Genomic DNA, 11862 nt, shown 5'->3' on the forward strand with positions numbered 1-11862 from the left:
TGTTTCCAACGAGGATGTGAAATTATCATCGTATCAATTCAATGTGCACGGAAGCCTAAAAATATCTGGTATATTCCTAACTTTGCATCAATCGATCGTTCGGCCGATTTATATTTGGCCGTTGAATCTTACGAAGGAGAAGAACTCCTCCGTGCAATGGCTCATAGTACCTGTAAACTGGAAACAAGTGCATCCTTAAACGATATGCAAAAAATCGAATTTTCTATTAAATATACCTTTCTCTCGACAACCGAATACTTGAAGGTGAAAAAATAGTTAATCTAAGTGGTATTTTATCTGTGGTCACTAAGCTAAATACTACTGGCGTCTTTAAATTCAAAGCAATGTCATTGGATAAAGTAGCACATACTAGCTTATCACTTCAATTGACTCATTGAATAAGCGGTGCGCCAAGGTTTTTTTTTGCAAAGTACTAAAAGTAAGACGATTTTAACAATGTGAATGCATGATAATAAATCCGTGCCTGTCTCGTCTCTGAATAATAGTAGAAGCGGAAGAGTTTCGTTTCAATTTTCAGCGAATGATTTTTTTTGTCTTACACGTTCTAATAGTCTACGGTACCTATATTTTCCTACGACGCTATTATCAATAAATCAACTCATTAGTTTGCTCTTTTTCAAATGAATTTCTTCCGCAGGGTATGCTATTATTATTTTGAAATAAAATAAAAACCTGCGACGATCATCGTGCTGAGATACGAACACTCTCGACAGGTTTCGTAAAATGCTTGCTTGTTTTTTGTTTCTACCAGTGGAACAAACAACTAATACCTGTAGTAGTTGGGTTTGAACGGCCCCGCCTTATTTAGACCCATATAACGAGCCTGCTCGTCGCTCAATTCCGTCAGGTGAGCATCTAACGTAGGCAAATGTAGACTTGCGACGTATTCATCTGTAAATATTTGGTTATTGATGCAATCTTTAGGATGTCTGGATGATTCAGCTTACCCATTTTTTTCGGCAGCAGATACACGTCTGCCTTGTACCGCCCGGGTGGAGCATTGAATAGTTCGATTAGCGCCAACGCCTGAGTAGCTGCTGTGATCGACGCAACGAACGAAGACACACTTGAGCAAGATAAATTCACCAGGCGTCCCTCTGCCAGCAGAATGATGCGCTTCCCGTCTGGGCCAGGCCAAATGATGTGATCGACTTGGGAACGCATTTTCTCCCATTGCAGTTCCGAAGTTCGCAGACTGTTGACGTCGATTTCCGTGTTGGAATGGCCCATGTTGCACACGATGCATCCATTTTTCATCTTATCCATGTGCTCACGGGTCACCACATTTTTATTACCAGTGCACGTAATGACGACGTCAACGGTCCGTATCACCTCGTTCAGCTTGACCACACGGAAACCATCCATGCAGGCTTGAAGGGCACAGATCGGATCAATCTCCGTTACATACACGATGCAACCAAGCCCCTTGAGGGCTTGGGCACATCCTTTGCCAACCTCACCGTACCCACATAAGACCACTTGTTTCCCTCCAATCATGATGTCGGTGGCTCGTTTCAAGCTAAAATGCAATATCATCAATCAAAGATAAACAACTTTTGTTTTTTCTCCGCGGGGAAATACCTATCTATGACTGATTCCTTACAGCTGTACAGACTATCAAACTTAGTCTTGGTGATGGCATCTTTTACATTCATCGCAGGGACGGTCAGTTTACCTGTCTTTGATAGCTGATACAGGCGGTGCACTCCTGTAACACTTTCGTCCACAATCCCCTTGATCATCTTGAACATGACCGGGTACTTCTTCAACATCAAATGAGTGGCATCACCTCCATCATCAAGGATCATGTTCGGTTGCCAATTTTCCGCATGCACGCATTTATCAATGCACCACCAAAAGTCCTCCTCAATCTCACCACGCCAGGCAAAGATTGGAACACCGCTTTCCGCCAACGCTGCGGCGACCTCATTCTGGAATAGGGTAATTGAGCAAACACAAATCACTTCGAATAATAATCATTTAAAAAATTGGATCATTCAACACTGAACACGATACCACACTTTACACTAGGCTCTTATCATTCTTACCGATAAGAAACAGCCGTTATGTCATTGAAAAAGTAATTACCTGTGTCGAGTAGATATTACATGCAGCCCATCTGACGTTCGCTCCGAGACATATGAGGGTTTCGATGAGCACCGCGGTCTGTGCGTTTATATGCGTACAGCCAACAATATTTGCTCCTTTTAGTGGTTTATCCTCTAGGGCTTGCTTTCGTAGAGCTAGGATTCCAGGCATCTCTTGTTCGGCAATTTCGATCTCATGTCGACCGAACGAGTGCTGCTTGATGTTACGAACGCAAAAATCCGACAGGCCCTTGGTGTTTTGTTGTACCTTGTCCCGGGGCGACAGGTCGTCCTCTTCGGAACTGCTTTCGGTGTACGAACCTAGTGGAAGTGATTTCAATATTAGTAAACTCCATTCAACACTCATATACTGGCTTTAACTTACTCATACTCATCTTGACGACGAATTGATGAAGACTGGACGAGCTTGAGAAACAGCAAGAACTGCACAGACAGCTAAATGCACAATGTTTCCTTTCCTGTTCGCGGTGCCCGTCTCGTCAGTTCTGCTATCAAGCTTCTACTTTAGACTGGTATGGTGGTATCAATTCAGTGCGCACAAACAAACAACACACAACTGTCTGGAGGGAGTTGTCGTATATATCGCTAGCAAACGGCTCCAAGGCGGACGTTGATCGTATTTTTAACGAGAACACAGCAAGTTATTAGTTGACTCACAGTGCACGATAACCTGCGACAATGTTCGTTTTTTCTATTGCATAACGAATTCTGTTTCTAAAGCTATCCTCCAGCGTTTTCACTATCGTCCGATCTTTCTTGCTATTATATCTCTCTATAATCGTTACCAAATTGCCCATTGAATGAGGGCGTCTAATTACTGTATGCAAATCTTTCCGCGGATGGCTTCGTCAACGAGTCTGAAAAATAAAACCTCATCAACAAATATATTCATAGTGCGAGGCAGTTTTGAAAATATTGATACTAGAACAATTATATATATGATTGGCGCATTGAAGCAGTCTGGTCAGTACCTCGATTGGAAATTTTTTTGAAGCATGTGAGGTTCGCTTTAGGAAAACTTTACCACTGTAATCGCGAGGGTCGTACCCTAGAAGTTGTACGAATAAGATCAACACTTGACGTGTCGCAAAAACATCCCAACTTTTCTGGAAAATTTAAATCCGGATAACAAATGCTTCAGAGCAACGATTTTCAACCTGGGGTCCGATGGCTCCCTGGAGGGGCGTGAAGTTATATTTGTTTATTGGGCTTTAACCATTGTGATCAATCGTTAGTTGTCGATATTTCACGAAGAATATTGACAGCAATATCCATCCTAGCTTCTTTTTTGTAATAGGCTGAAAATAATATATTGAGGCAACCGCTGCTTCAGAGATAGCGTTATTATCAAAAGCGCAAATTAATAAACATGTAAACAGCATTTTTTTGTTCGGGTCGCTAGTGAATTCGAGCAATGACAGTAGATAAAAACAATTTAAACGTGTACATCGTTGTTCTCAGGAAATTATCCAAGGTTACCTTGATGTTTTGGTTACCTAACGCTTAAGAAAAACAATATTCTGTCACTCATTCTTTACCTACTTTCCCGATATAACCAGTTATGTGGAAAAGTGAGCCCGAGTTTTCACTTCACAGCGAGACTACCGAAAGGTGAAGCAATATATATATATATATATATATATATATATATATATATATATATATATATATATATATATATATATATATATATATATATATATATATATATATATATATATATATATATATATATATATATATATATATATATATATATATATATATATATATATATATATATATATATATATATATATATATATATATATATATATATATATATATATATATATATATATATATATATATATATATATATATATATATATATATATATATATATATATATATATATATATATATATATATATATATATATATATATATATATATATATATATATATATATATATATATATATATATATATATATATATATATATATATATATATATATATATATATATATATATATATATATATATATATATATATATATATATATATATATATATATATATATATATATATATATATATATACAACTCCGGATTACAAGCTATTGCATCCAGCTAAACCCAAATCAAACCGACCAAATCCACCGACAGCGGGTTTTCAATAAAAATATTTACGAAGCTTTTCTCCGATCTTGAACCAACGAGTATATTATGTTGAGCATGCACCGTGACGTATTCTTTAATTGGTTTCAATTTAAACAATTTTGTAAACCAGTTCTATCGATTAAGTGGTCTTATGCGCGGATTGATTGTTCAGTTCCACTTTCTCACTCAACCACCACCCAGTCGCGTAGCAACATGTGATGCGTCATTCATTCCCTGTACGGTATGAACTAGTTGCATATACATATATTATAGGTACATACTAGTTACAGATTCAAAGCTCCAACAATTGTTCATCCACCCACGATTTTTTTCTATCCGGGGCTTTCCACTGCAGAAATGTTATTCTATGACAGCTTTAGCACACGGGGCAGCAATTAATTGTGAAAAAATATATGTATTGACTGATAGTATCTGAACGGTGCTCTAGACAGTTCCAGTCAGTACAACAAACACATGCAGAGCGATACCGGTTTCAATCGGTTATAACATAACATAAGCAAAGCCAAACAAACGCTGCACAAAGCAATGACCCAGTTTGGGTTGGATATTTCAAAGCCGACAACAGTATTAATAACAATTAGGGAAGATAAATTATTTGTTTGAAGCAATCTAAAAATAATTTCCATCTAGCTAACGCCGGCAAATTCTGTGGTATAATACTAGTGTTGTGAATTGTTTTATTACAGAAAAAACAAGGAGAACCGACCTTCCCTTCCTAGGTATGTATATGTTATGCAACGTTCTTCGTTGCCATACAATTGCAGTTCTCAGAACAAAATTTAAACTGAAGCCTATGGATTCGCGACAGATAATCTAATGCATTACGTTGCTTCACATTTTCTGGCACCTGTGGTAGAATCTCGGTGCTGATTTTATCTCTTGATAACATTGTCAGACTGTCGCTCGATTGCATTAATATGCAAATGCAAAAACAATTTTTCATTTTGTTTGCGTGACTGTTTCAATGAAATCGATGCAAAAAAAATCTATTCCGGCTGTCGCTATGGTCAAGGTCGCTGGTACATTTTACAATTGCCCAGAATCCTAATAGGTTTGATATTTGTAAGGCACAGCTGATTCGTTTCGAAATCGTGTACCTTAGTCTAATTCCCAGTTAATTATTAAATGTAGTTGATATCGATGCGTAGGTAGGTACATTGCCAAAATCGATTACTCCACTATAGTATATACACATAGCAATCCACGAATACGTATATTAAAAATCTTATGTCATAGAATTCATAGAAAACAGCCTTTTAAAAGTTGATCAAACTTTGCTGCTAATAAAGTTCGCTAGCAGGGTAGACTTATCAATGGTGATGGCCGCCAGCAAATGAATGATTTTGGTGAATCTTGTCAGCGGAAGCCTAATCATTCTAATGTTTTTTTTCCTTATTCGCACACACAAGGGTCCTTCACCTTCATAAACATCCACTTAATTACAACCAGTGTACTCGAGTAGCAATCACGAATAAATTTAAACACCAATGAATGAATACTAATCACCGAAATATTGCAGCTCTGGAGGCCAACTGTCCAACTTTATTCGCGACAAGAGGAAAAGTTTTTGCTTGGAATCTCTCGCACCACCGCTCTCACAGTTTGGTTTGCTGTCAACTCTTGTGACGTTGAACATTAACATAGGGATGCTCGAAGCGTTACGTTGTCATTCCACCTTATCAATGCACTGATAATTTATTATCCGCACATTCCATTGGAAACGCGCCTTTCAATTATATTGATGCGACGAATTAAATTGGTGCTTTCGTTTACAAATCCTGAAAAACGTCGCAAAAAGGTGTTACCCAAGCTTAATGTGTGCTAGTTCACTACATTAACTATAATTGGTAATTAAACTGACTAAAAATGATTCCTTTAAAGTTGCAGGGTTTCGCAAATTTATTTTTTTAACCTGTGATTCATCCCATAAGAAAAGCATTACGACAAACTGCGCACCAAATAGCGCAATAAATTTTACTGCGACGAAAACTAATCGATGCGTCTCTTTTGACAAAGCAGGGGCAATATTGTCAAGAATAATTAAACAATATAGATCGATGTTTTTATATAAAAGTGAAAAAATTCGTTTCATTTCCATTTTGCACATCAACTTTGAACTCCCTGGAAGAAAAGTTCGTCCTACAAATGTACTATAAGCTCCCAGAAAAAAGCCATGAATATCTCACTTTAAACGTACACCGTTTATTAAAAATCAACGATCAATCATTTCAATAATTACTATGTCCGCTAACTAATAGAAGTTGAAATAGTTACAGCACATTGAGTCCTAAAACTAAAATTGAAAATTTGTAGAATATATTAAATAGTAACAACTACCATTTGTGTTTCTTCGGACGAAATATTGTTGTTTACCAAAGGATTTATTTTTATTGATCAGCTTGTCTCGGGTCCACTTAATGAAACGATCTTGTCGACATTTTTGTCTTGTAAAGTATCTAGTTCAACTAGATCCTACACGAGAAAAAAAAACATTTTTAATAAAAGTGTTTTTGACTATTTTTGACAAATTGATGAGTAAGAAAAATGCAGCACAGGAAACAGACCCCTAATAAAAAAAATTATACGTGCACATTAACCCATATAGTCCAACGATTCTACATATTGTATGGATGATACCCTGAACAGGTAGTTAGGCTCTAGGATCATAAGATGTTTTTAGGGACATCCATGATCGATCAAATATATTTAAAAAAATTGTGCAGGCATTTGAATTAATATACCTTAAAACACTAGCGCCACCACACCAGCTATTCCAACTAACCGTCGAACCTATTCCGGAACCGGTTCGGAATCCTGATGGATTTCAGCCCAAAGGAAATAACCGATTCAGACTCAATCGGTTGATGCATTTGAGCTGAAATCCATACTGAATCCACTCCAAACCGGCTCCAGAATGATTTGACTGGGTAGAGGTATAACCACTGTCAATTCAGTGAACTTAGCCACAGGGGTTTGCATTTTTGACGGTTATCCCAGCAAAAGGATAGGGATAGGATGTGCTTTAATGCAAGATGTGGTCGTAATCTGAGATGCGACATGCGAATAGCAAAAAATCGAACGTCAAATGCAGCAATTCCATTTAACATATGTGAGGCAGAAAGAGTGGCTATGCGAGACGAAAGATAAAAGGAACAGGAAAAAGCAGAAAATGTCTATCCGCAGGTCCCGTTCCAGGTCGTATCGTAATAATTCAATTTCATAAAATAATAGCATGTGGCTTAATGACCCAATTGATTATTGTTTATGTTCATGGTCGAAGAATGTCTCTTTTGTAAATGATCGAGCCTAAAAATAAAACTAGCAACGATGGCTGGAACGCGACATCATGTGCGTTATTGACGTTATGCTAACGCTACGCAACGTTAGTGATTGACATTTGTGACGCATCACGCTGACTGACGAGTGACGGCATTTTTGTTCCCGTTTGCTATCCTTCGGAAAAAATTCATGGCTTGGGAAACTTTTCTTTCCTAAAACCAAGGAAAAACTAGTAAAACACGCTATAAATAGTTCAAAAATAACTTAGGCGAAAATGGAAACCGGGAAAGGTAAGTTTTGATGATTGTGTTGATTTCATTTGAGATTATTTAATTTTTTTTACAAATCCACGATCAGACGTTCTCATCGAACGTCAATCCGCTTCTCGCGAGGCAAGTCCAGCAGAGTCCCACAAATCAGTACCACGATCACGTTCTAGGTCGGTGGAACGTAGTCGCTCAAGAAGTCCAAGCGCAGCTGTTACAAAGTCTCGTTCACCGTCGGCCAATTCGGTCCATAGTGAAGCATCGCGAAGCTCGAGTACTGGCTCAGGAAAAGCGAGATCACGCAGCCCAAATACGACAGCAGAGCAAAATAGCACTAAAGAAAGTATTGAATTGGAACAAAGTAAATCTGATTCCAAATCTCCGGAGCCCGGACATATTACGAATGGTTTAGGAATGCGGTCAAAAAGTGGATCACCGGTTCTACGCAAAAGTCGTAGTCGTAGTGTCGGTTCTAACAGGTCTAAACGATCCCGTTCGGCAAGTAACGATAAAAATGTTCCATCTCGTCCGAAGTCCAGATCCAAATCTCGGTCTAGATCGAATAGTATCGTCAAATCCAGATCTAGGTCCCGCTCGAAAACCAAATCGCGGTCTAGGTCAAAAAGCCCCATAATATCGCGATCGAAGTCTAAATCCAGATCCAAATCCCATTCGAAGTCGCGATCTAAATCGAGATCCAGATCCAAATCCCATTCGATCGCGTCGCGATCTAAATCTCGTTCAAAATCGAGATCAAGGTCAAAATCCCGTTCGAAGTCACGTTCAAAATCGCGATCCAAATCTAGATCCAGGTCAAAGTCCCACGCGAAGTCGCGTTCAAAATCGCGATCCAAATCCCACTCAAAATCACGGTCTAAGTCCCGTTCGGAATCGCGTTCGAAGTCACCATCTAAGTCTCGCTCGAGATCACCACCTAAATCTCGTTCAAAGTCGCGGTCCAAGTCTCATTCAAAATCACGCTCGAGATCGCGGTCTAAATCACCATCAAAGTCCCGCTCTAGATCGCGATCCAAGTCTGGCTCAAGAGTGCGGTCCAAAACCCGGTCACGCTCTAAATCACCATCCAAAACTCGCTTAGGGTCTCATTCGAAATCTCGATCGAGATCACGATCTAAAAGTAGATCCAGATCCCGCTCAAAATCACGTTCGAGATCACGATCCAAAAGCCGATCTAGATCAAAAAGCAGATCGAGATCCCGCTCAAAATCGCGATCGATGTCGCGGTCAAGTTCCAAGTCAAAATCGCGCTCCAGAAGTCGAAGTCGTTCGGGAAGTAAGGTAACTATCGGTGTAAGTAACAAGAACATGTTCAGTTTATGGCAACGAAATATACTTTGCAGCGTCGCAGTCGCAGTAGGAGCAGCAGATCCAAGAGTCGTTCAAGGTCACGTTCTCCATCAGGATCGAGATCTAGAAGTCGCTCGAGTGGGGTATGTTATTTACAGAAACATGCGATTCTTTGTCTTTCTAAATACATAAAATAAATTGCAGCGCAAGAGTCGCAGTCGAAGTAGGAAATCTGGATCCAGATCACGCTCTCGGTCAGGATCAAAATCAGATTCCAGATCAAAATCACGATCTAGAAGTCGCAGTCGCTCAGGAAGTCGAGCAAGTTCGGTAAGTATTGATTTATAGAGTCTGTTTTGTTGCAATGTAATATGTCTGTGATGCAGAAACGAAATCGGAGCCGTAGTCGAAGTTCTGGTAAGTCGCGAAGCCGATCCAGATCACGTTCCGGAAAGTCACGTTCAAAAAGTCGCTCGGTATCACCGTCCAACAAAAAGAAACGTGCTGGTGTCTTGAGTGATTCAGAAGACGAGGAAGGTGGAGAAGACAAGTCCCCAAAGAAGAGGGCTAAAATAACAGATTCTGACCACGAGGGCGAAGAACTGGAGGAAGCAGTAGAGCCTCAAACGGGACCAGAAGCGAAAGAAGACGACACACAGGCAGATGCCGATAGGCCTCTTGTTGATGCTGGAGATTCAGATGACGAGGGAGTTCGCAAGGGCGCTGGGTTAGTATACCTAATACGTTGTTTGTGGGGGAGGATAAGAATATTTTTTTTTTTTTTCGCTCGGTATTGTAGTGGTGAGTTCATCTCAGACTTTGAGTTGATGTTAGCTCGGAAGAAAGAAGAAAAATCTAAACGACGCAAGCGGAACGATATCGACCTTATTAACGACAATGACGATTTAATTGCCCAACTACTGCAACAAATGCGTCAAGCGGCCGAGGATGATAGACAGTTGAACAAAGATGGACAACCGGCAACTAAAAAGATAGCCATCCTAAAATATTCAATGTCTCAGTTGATCAAAAAAGATTTACAGCTAGCATTTCTCGAGCATAATGTGCTTAACGTTCTTACGGACTGGCTGGCTCCGTTGCCAAACAAATCGTTACCATGTTTGCAAATTCGTGAATCAATTCTAAAATTACTGTCCGATGTATGTAATTATCGTTCCTGAAACATGTTAAGAGTTAGATTATATAGTTTTTCATGTTACTAATTTCAGTTTCCCTGCATTGACAAGTCCTATCTAAAGCAATCAGGAATTGGCAAAGCAGTTATGTATTTGTATAAACACCCGCGGGAGACAAAATGGAACCGCGAACGTGCCGGTAAATTGATTTCCGAATGGGCTAGGCCGATTTTCAATTTGAGCACCGACTTTAAAGCGATGACTCGCGAGGAACGACAGGCGCGAGATTTGCAGCAGATGCCTAAAAAACGTAGATTGTCACCGGAACCACAGAGTCAAAGTAGCACTAGCAAGAAAGGTCTACCCTTTACTGAAGCCGAAAAGTAGGAATTTAATCGAATCCGTGTTACGAGAGAGATTGGTACTACCGAACCTTTTTTTTAAATTGCAGGGGTGCTCTACGACCGGGAGATAAAGGATGGGTTCAGCGAGCTCGAGTTCCAATGCCTTCGGATAAAGAGTACATTAATCGACCCAAATCGACCAGCGATGTGGATATGAGCCATGTAGGAGTAAATTATGCTTTCTGATAGCGACGTAATAATCACTCAACAATTATCTAATTACAGATCACTAAGAAGAAGATGAATCGATACGAAAAACATTTGAAAAAATTTATCGATGCCAAACGTCTGAAATCCTCTAGGCGAGCGGTTGAAATTTCTATTGAAGGCAGGAAGATGGCACTCTGAAAAGTAGTTTCTGGTGAAATGTTAGACAATTCATATAACTTTTAAACAGTTTGCAGAAATGCCATTTGAACTTCTAGTAACATTATCTTCAGACCCAGTCAAAATGAATATTCTAAATGATTCAACCAGACAAGGAATGGAATTCTGATGGCTTAAACGGTTTGTTCTTCGTGCTTGTCTATATAAACAAGTCTTAGGCTTTTTTTGAATATAAAGGCTTGTAACGGAATTAATTGTTCTTTCTAAATATCCGAAATATCAATTAAGCATGTTTGAGTAAAAAAAATATGCCGGCAAAGTAATAAATATGTGCTACTAGACTAATACAATATTGTGCTAGTAGGATCCTGCTTATCTGCCTTTTTATCGATCCTTCATAATCAATAAATTCTAACCAGCTCGATGCCCTGCATATTCTATGTCCTACTTTTGATGGTGCATATTCTACTAAACCAACCGGCTGTTGATTTTCTACAGTCATAAATATTGCGTGACCTACACATCACTATAATGACATTGTCTGTGAATGAGACGTTTTTGTGCAGTTGCTTTTTGTGTATAACAAGCGAATCATGAATAATATACGTCCCTGTGTGTTGTCAAGCAGGTACCGTTGGGACGGGCACGGTACTTTGGAATTCTAAAATGATATTTAGTGTCTTGAATTATTAGATAATTCAATATATTCTTTTTCTGATACAATCGGTTGGCTAGCGAGTTTAAAGTCTGAAAAAACATGTTTTCGATGCAACTCACAAAATGTACAATGTATCCCAACATGACGGTATATGATATATTCATATGTAGTTTATATTTATACCCGATAC

General features: G+C 38.9%; 2 protein-coding genes across 4 annotated transcripts; one reads left to right on the forward strand and one right to left on the reverse strand.

Annotated features, from left to right (window-relative positions):
* Nucleotides 1-53: 53 nt before the first annotated feature.
* On the reverse strand, nt 54-5881 carry LOC131693145 (adenosylhomocysteinase-like 1). Of its 2 annotated transcripts, none has more exons than XM_058980743.1 (6): nt 5801-5881; nt 2494-2986; nt 2110-2429; nt 1603-1952; nt 969-1540; nt 54-912 (listed from the first exon to the last, which is right to left on the reverse strand). In XM_058980743.1, exons 2-6 carry the CDS (start codon nt 2501-2503, stop codon nt 785-787), a joined length of 1380 nt encoding a protein of 459 aa, XP_058836726.1. In that variant the 5' UTR covers nt 2504-2986; nt 5801-5881; the 3' UTR covers nt 54-784. The 2 variants fall into 2 exon arrangements, with proteins under 2 accessions (XP_058836726.1, XP_058836717.1); XM_058980734.1 differs by having other exon boundaries at nt 5714-5868.
* A 1404-nt stretch (nt 5882-7285) lies between these two features.
* On the forward strand, nt 7286-11264 carry LOC131693117 (serine/arginine repetitive matrix protein 5). 2 transcript variants are annotated; one of them, XM_058980691.1, is made up of 10 exons: nt 7286-7863; nt 7931-9138; nt 9201-9290; nt 9352-9477; nt 9534-9874; nt 9947-10307; nt 10377-10666; nt 10735-10849; nt 10913-11038; nt 11085-11264. In XM_058980691.1, the coding sequence occupies exons 1-9, from the start codon at nt 7848-7850 to the stop codon at nt 11033-11035; spliced, it is 2670 nt and encodes an 889-aa protein (XP_058836674.1). In that variant the 5' UTR covers nt 7286-7847; the 3' UTR covers nt 11036-11038; nt 11085-11264. The 2 variants fall into 2 exon arrangements, with proteins under 2 accessions (XP_058836674.1, XP_058836664.1); XM_058980681.1 differs by having other exon boundaries at nt 7287-7863; nt 10913-11264.
* Nucleotides 11265-11862: the final 598 nt, after the last annotated feature.

The sequence above is a fragment of the Topomyia yanbarensis genome, chromosome 1 (assembly GCF_030247195.1).
Source record: "Topomyia yanbarensis strain Yona2022 chromosome 1, ASM3024719v1, whole genome shotgun sequence".
NCBI lineage: Eukaryota > Metazoa > Arthropoda > Insecta > Diptera > Culicidae > Topomyia > Topomyia yanbarensis.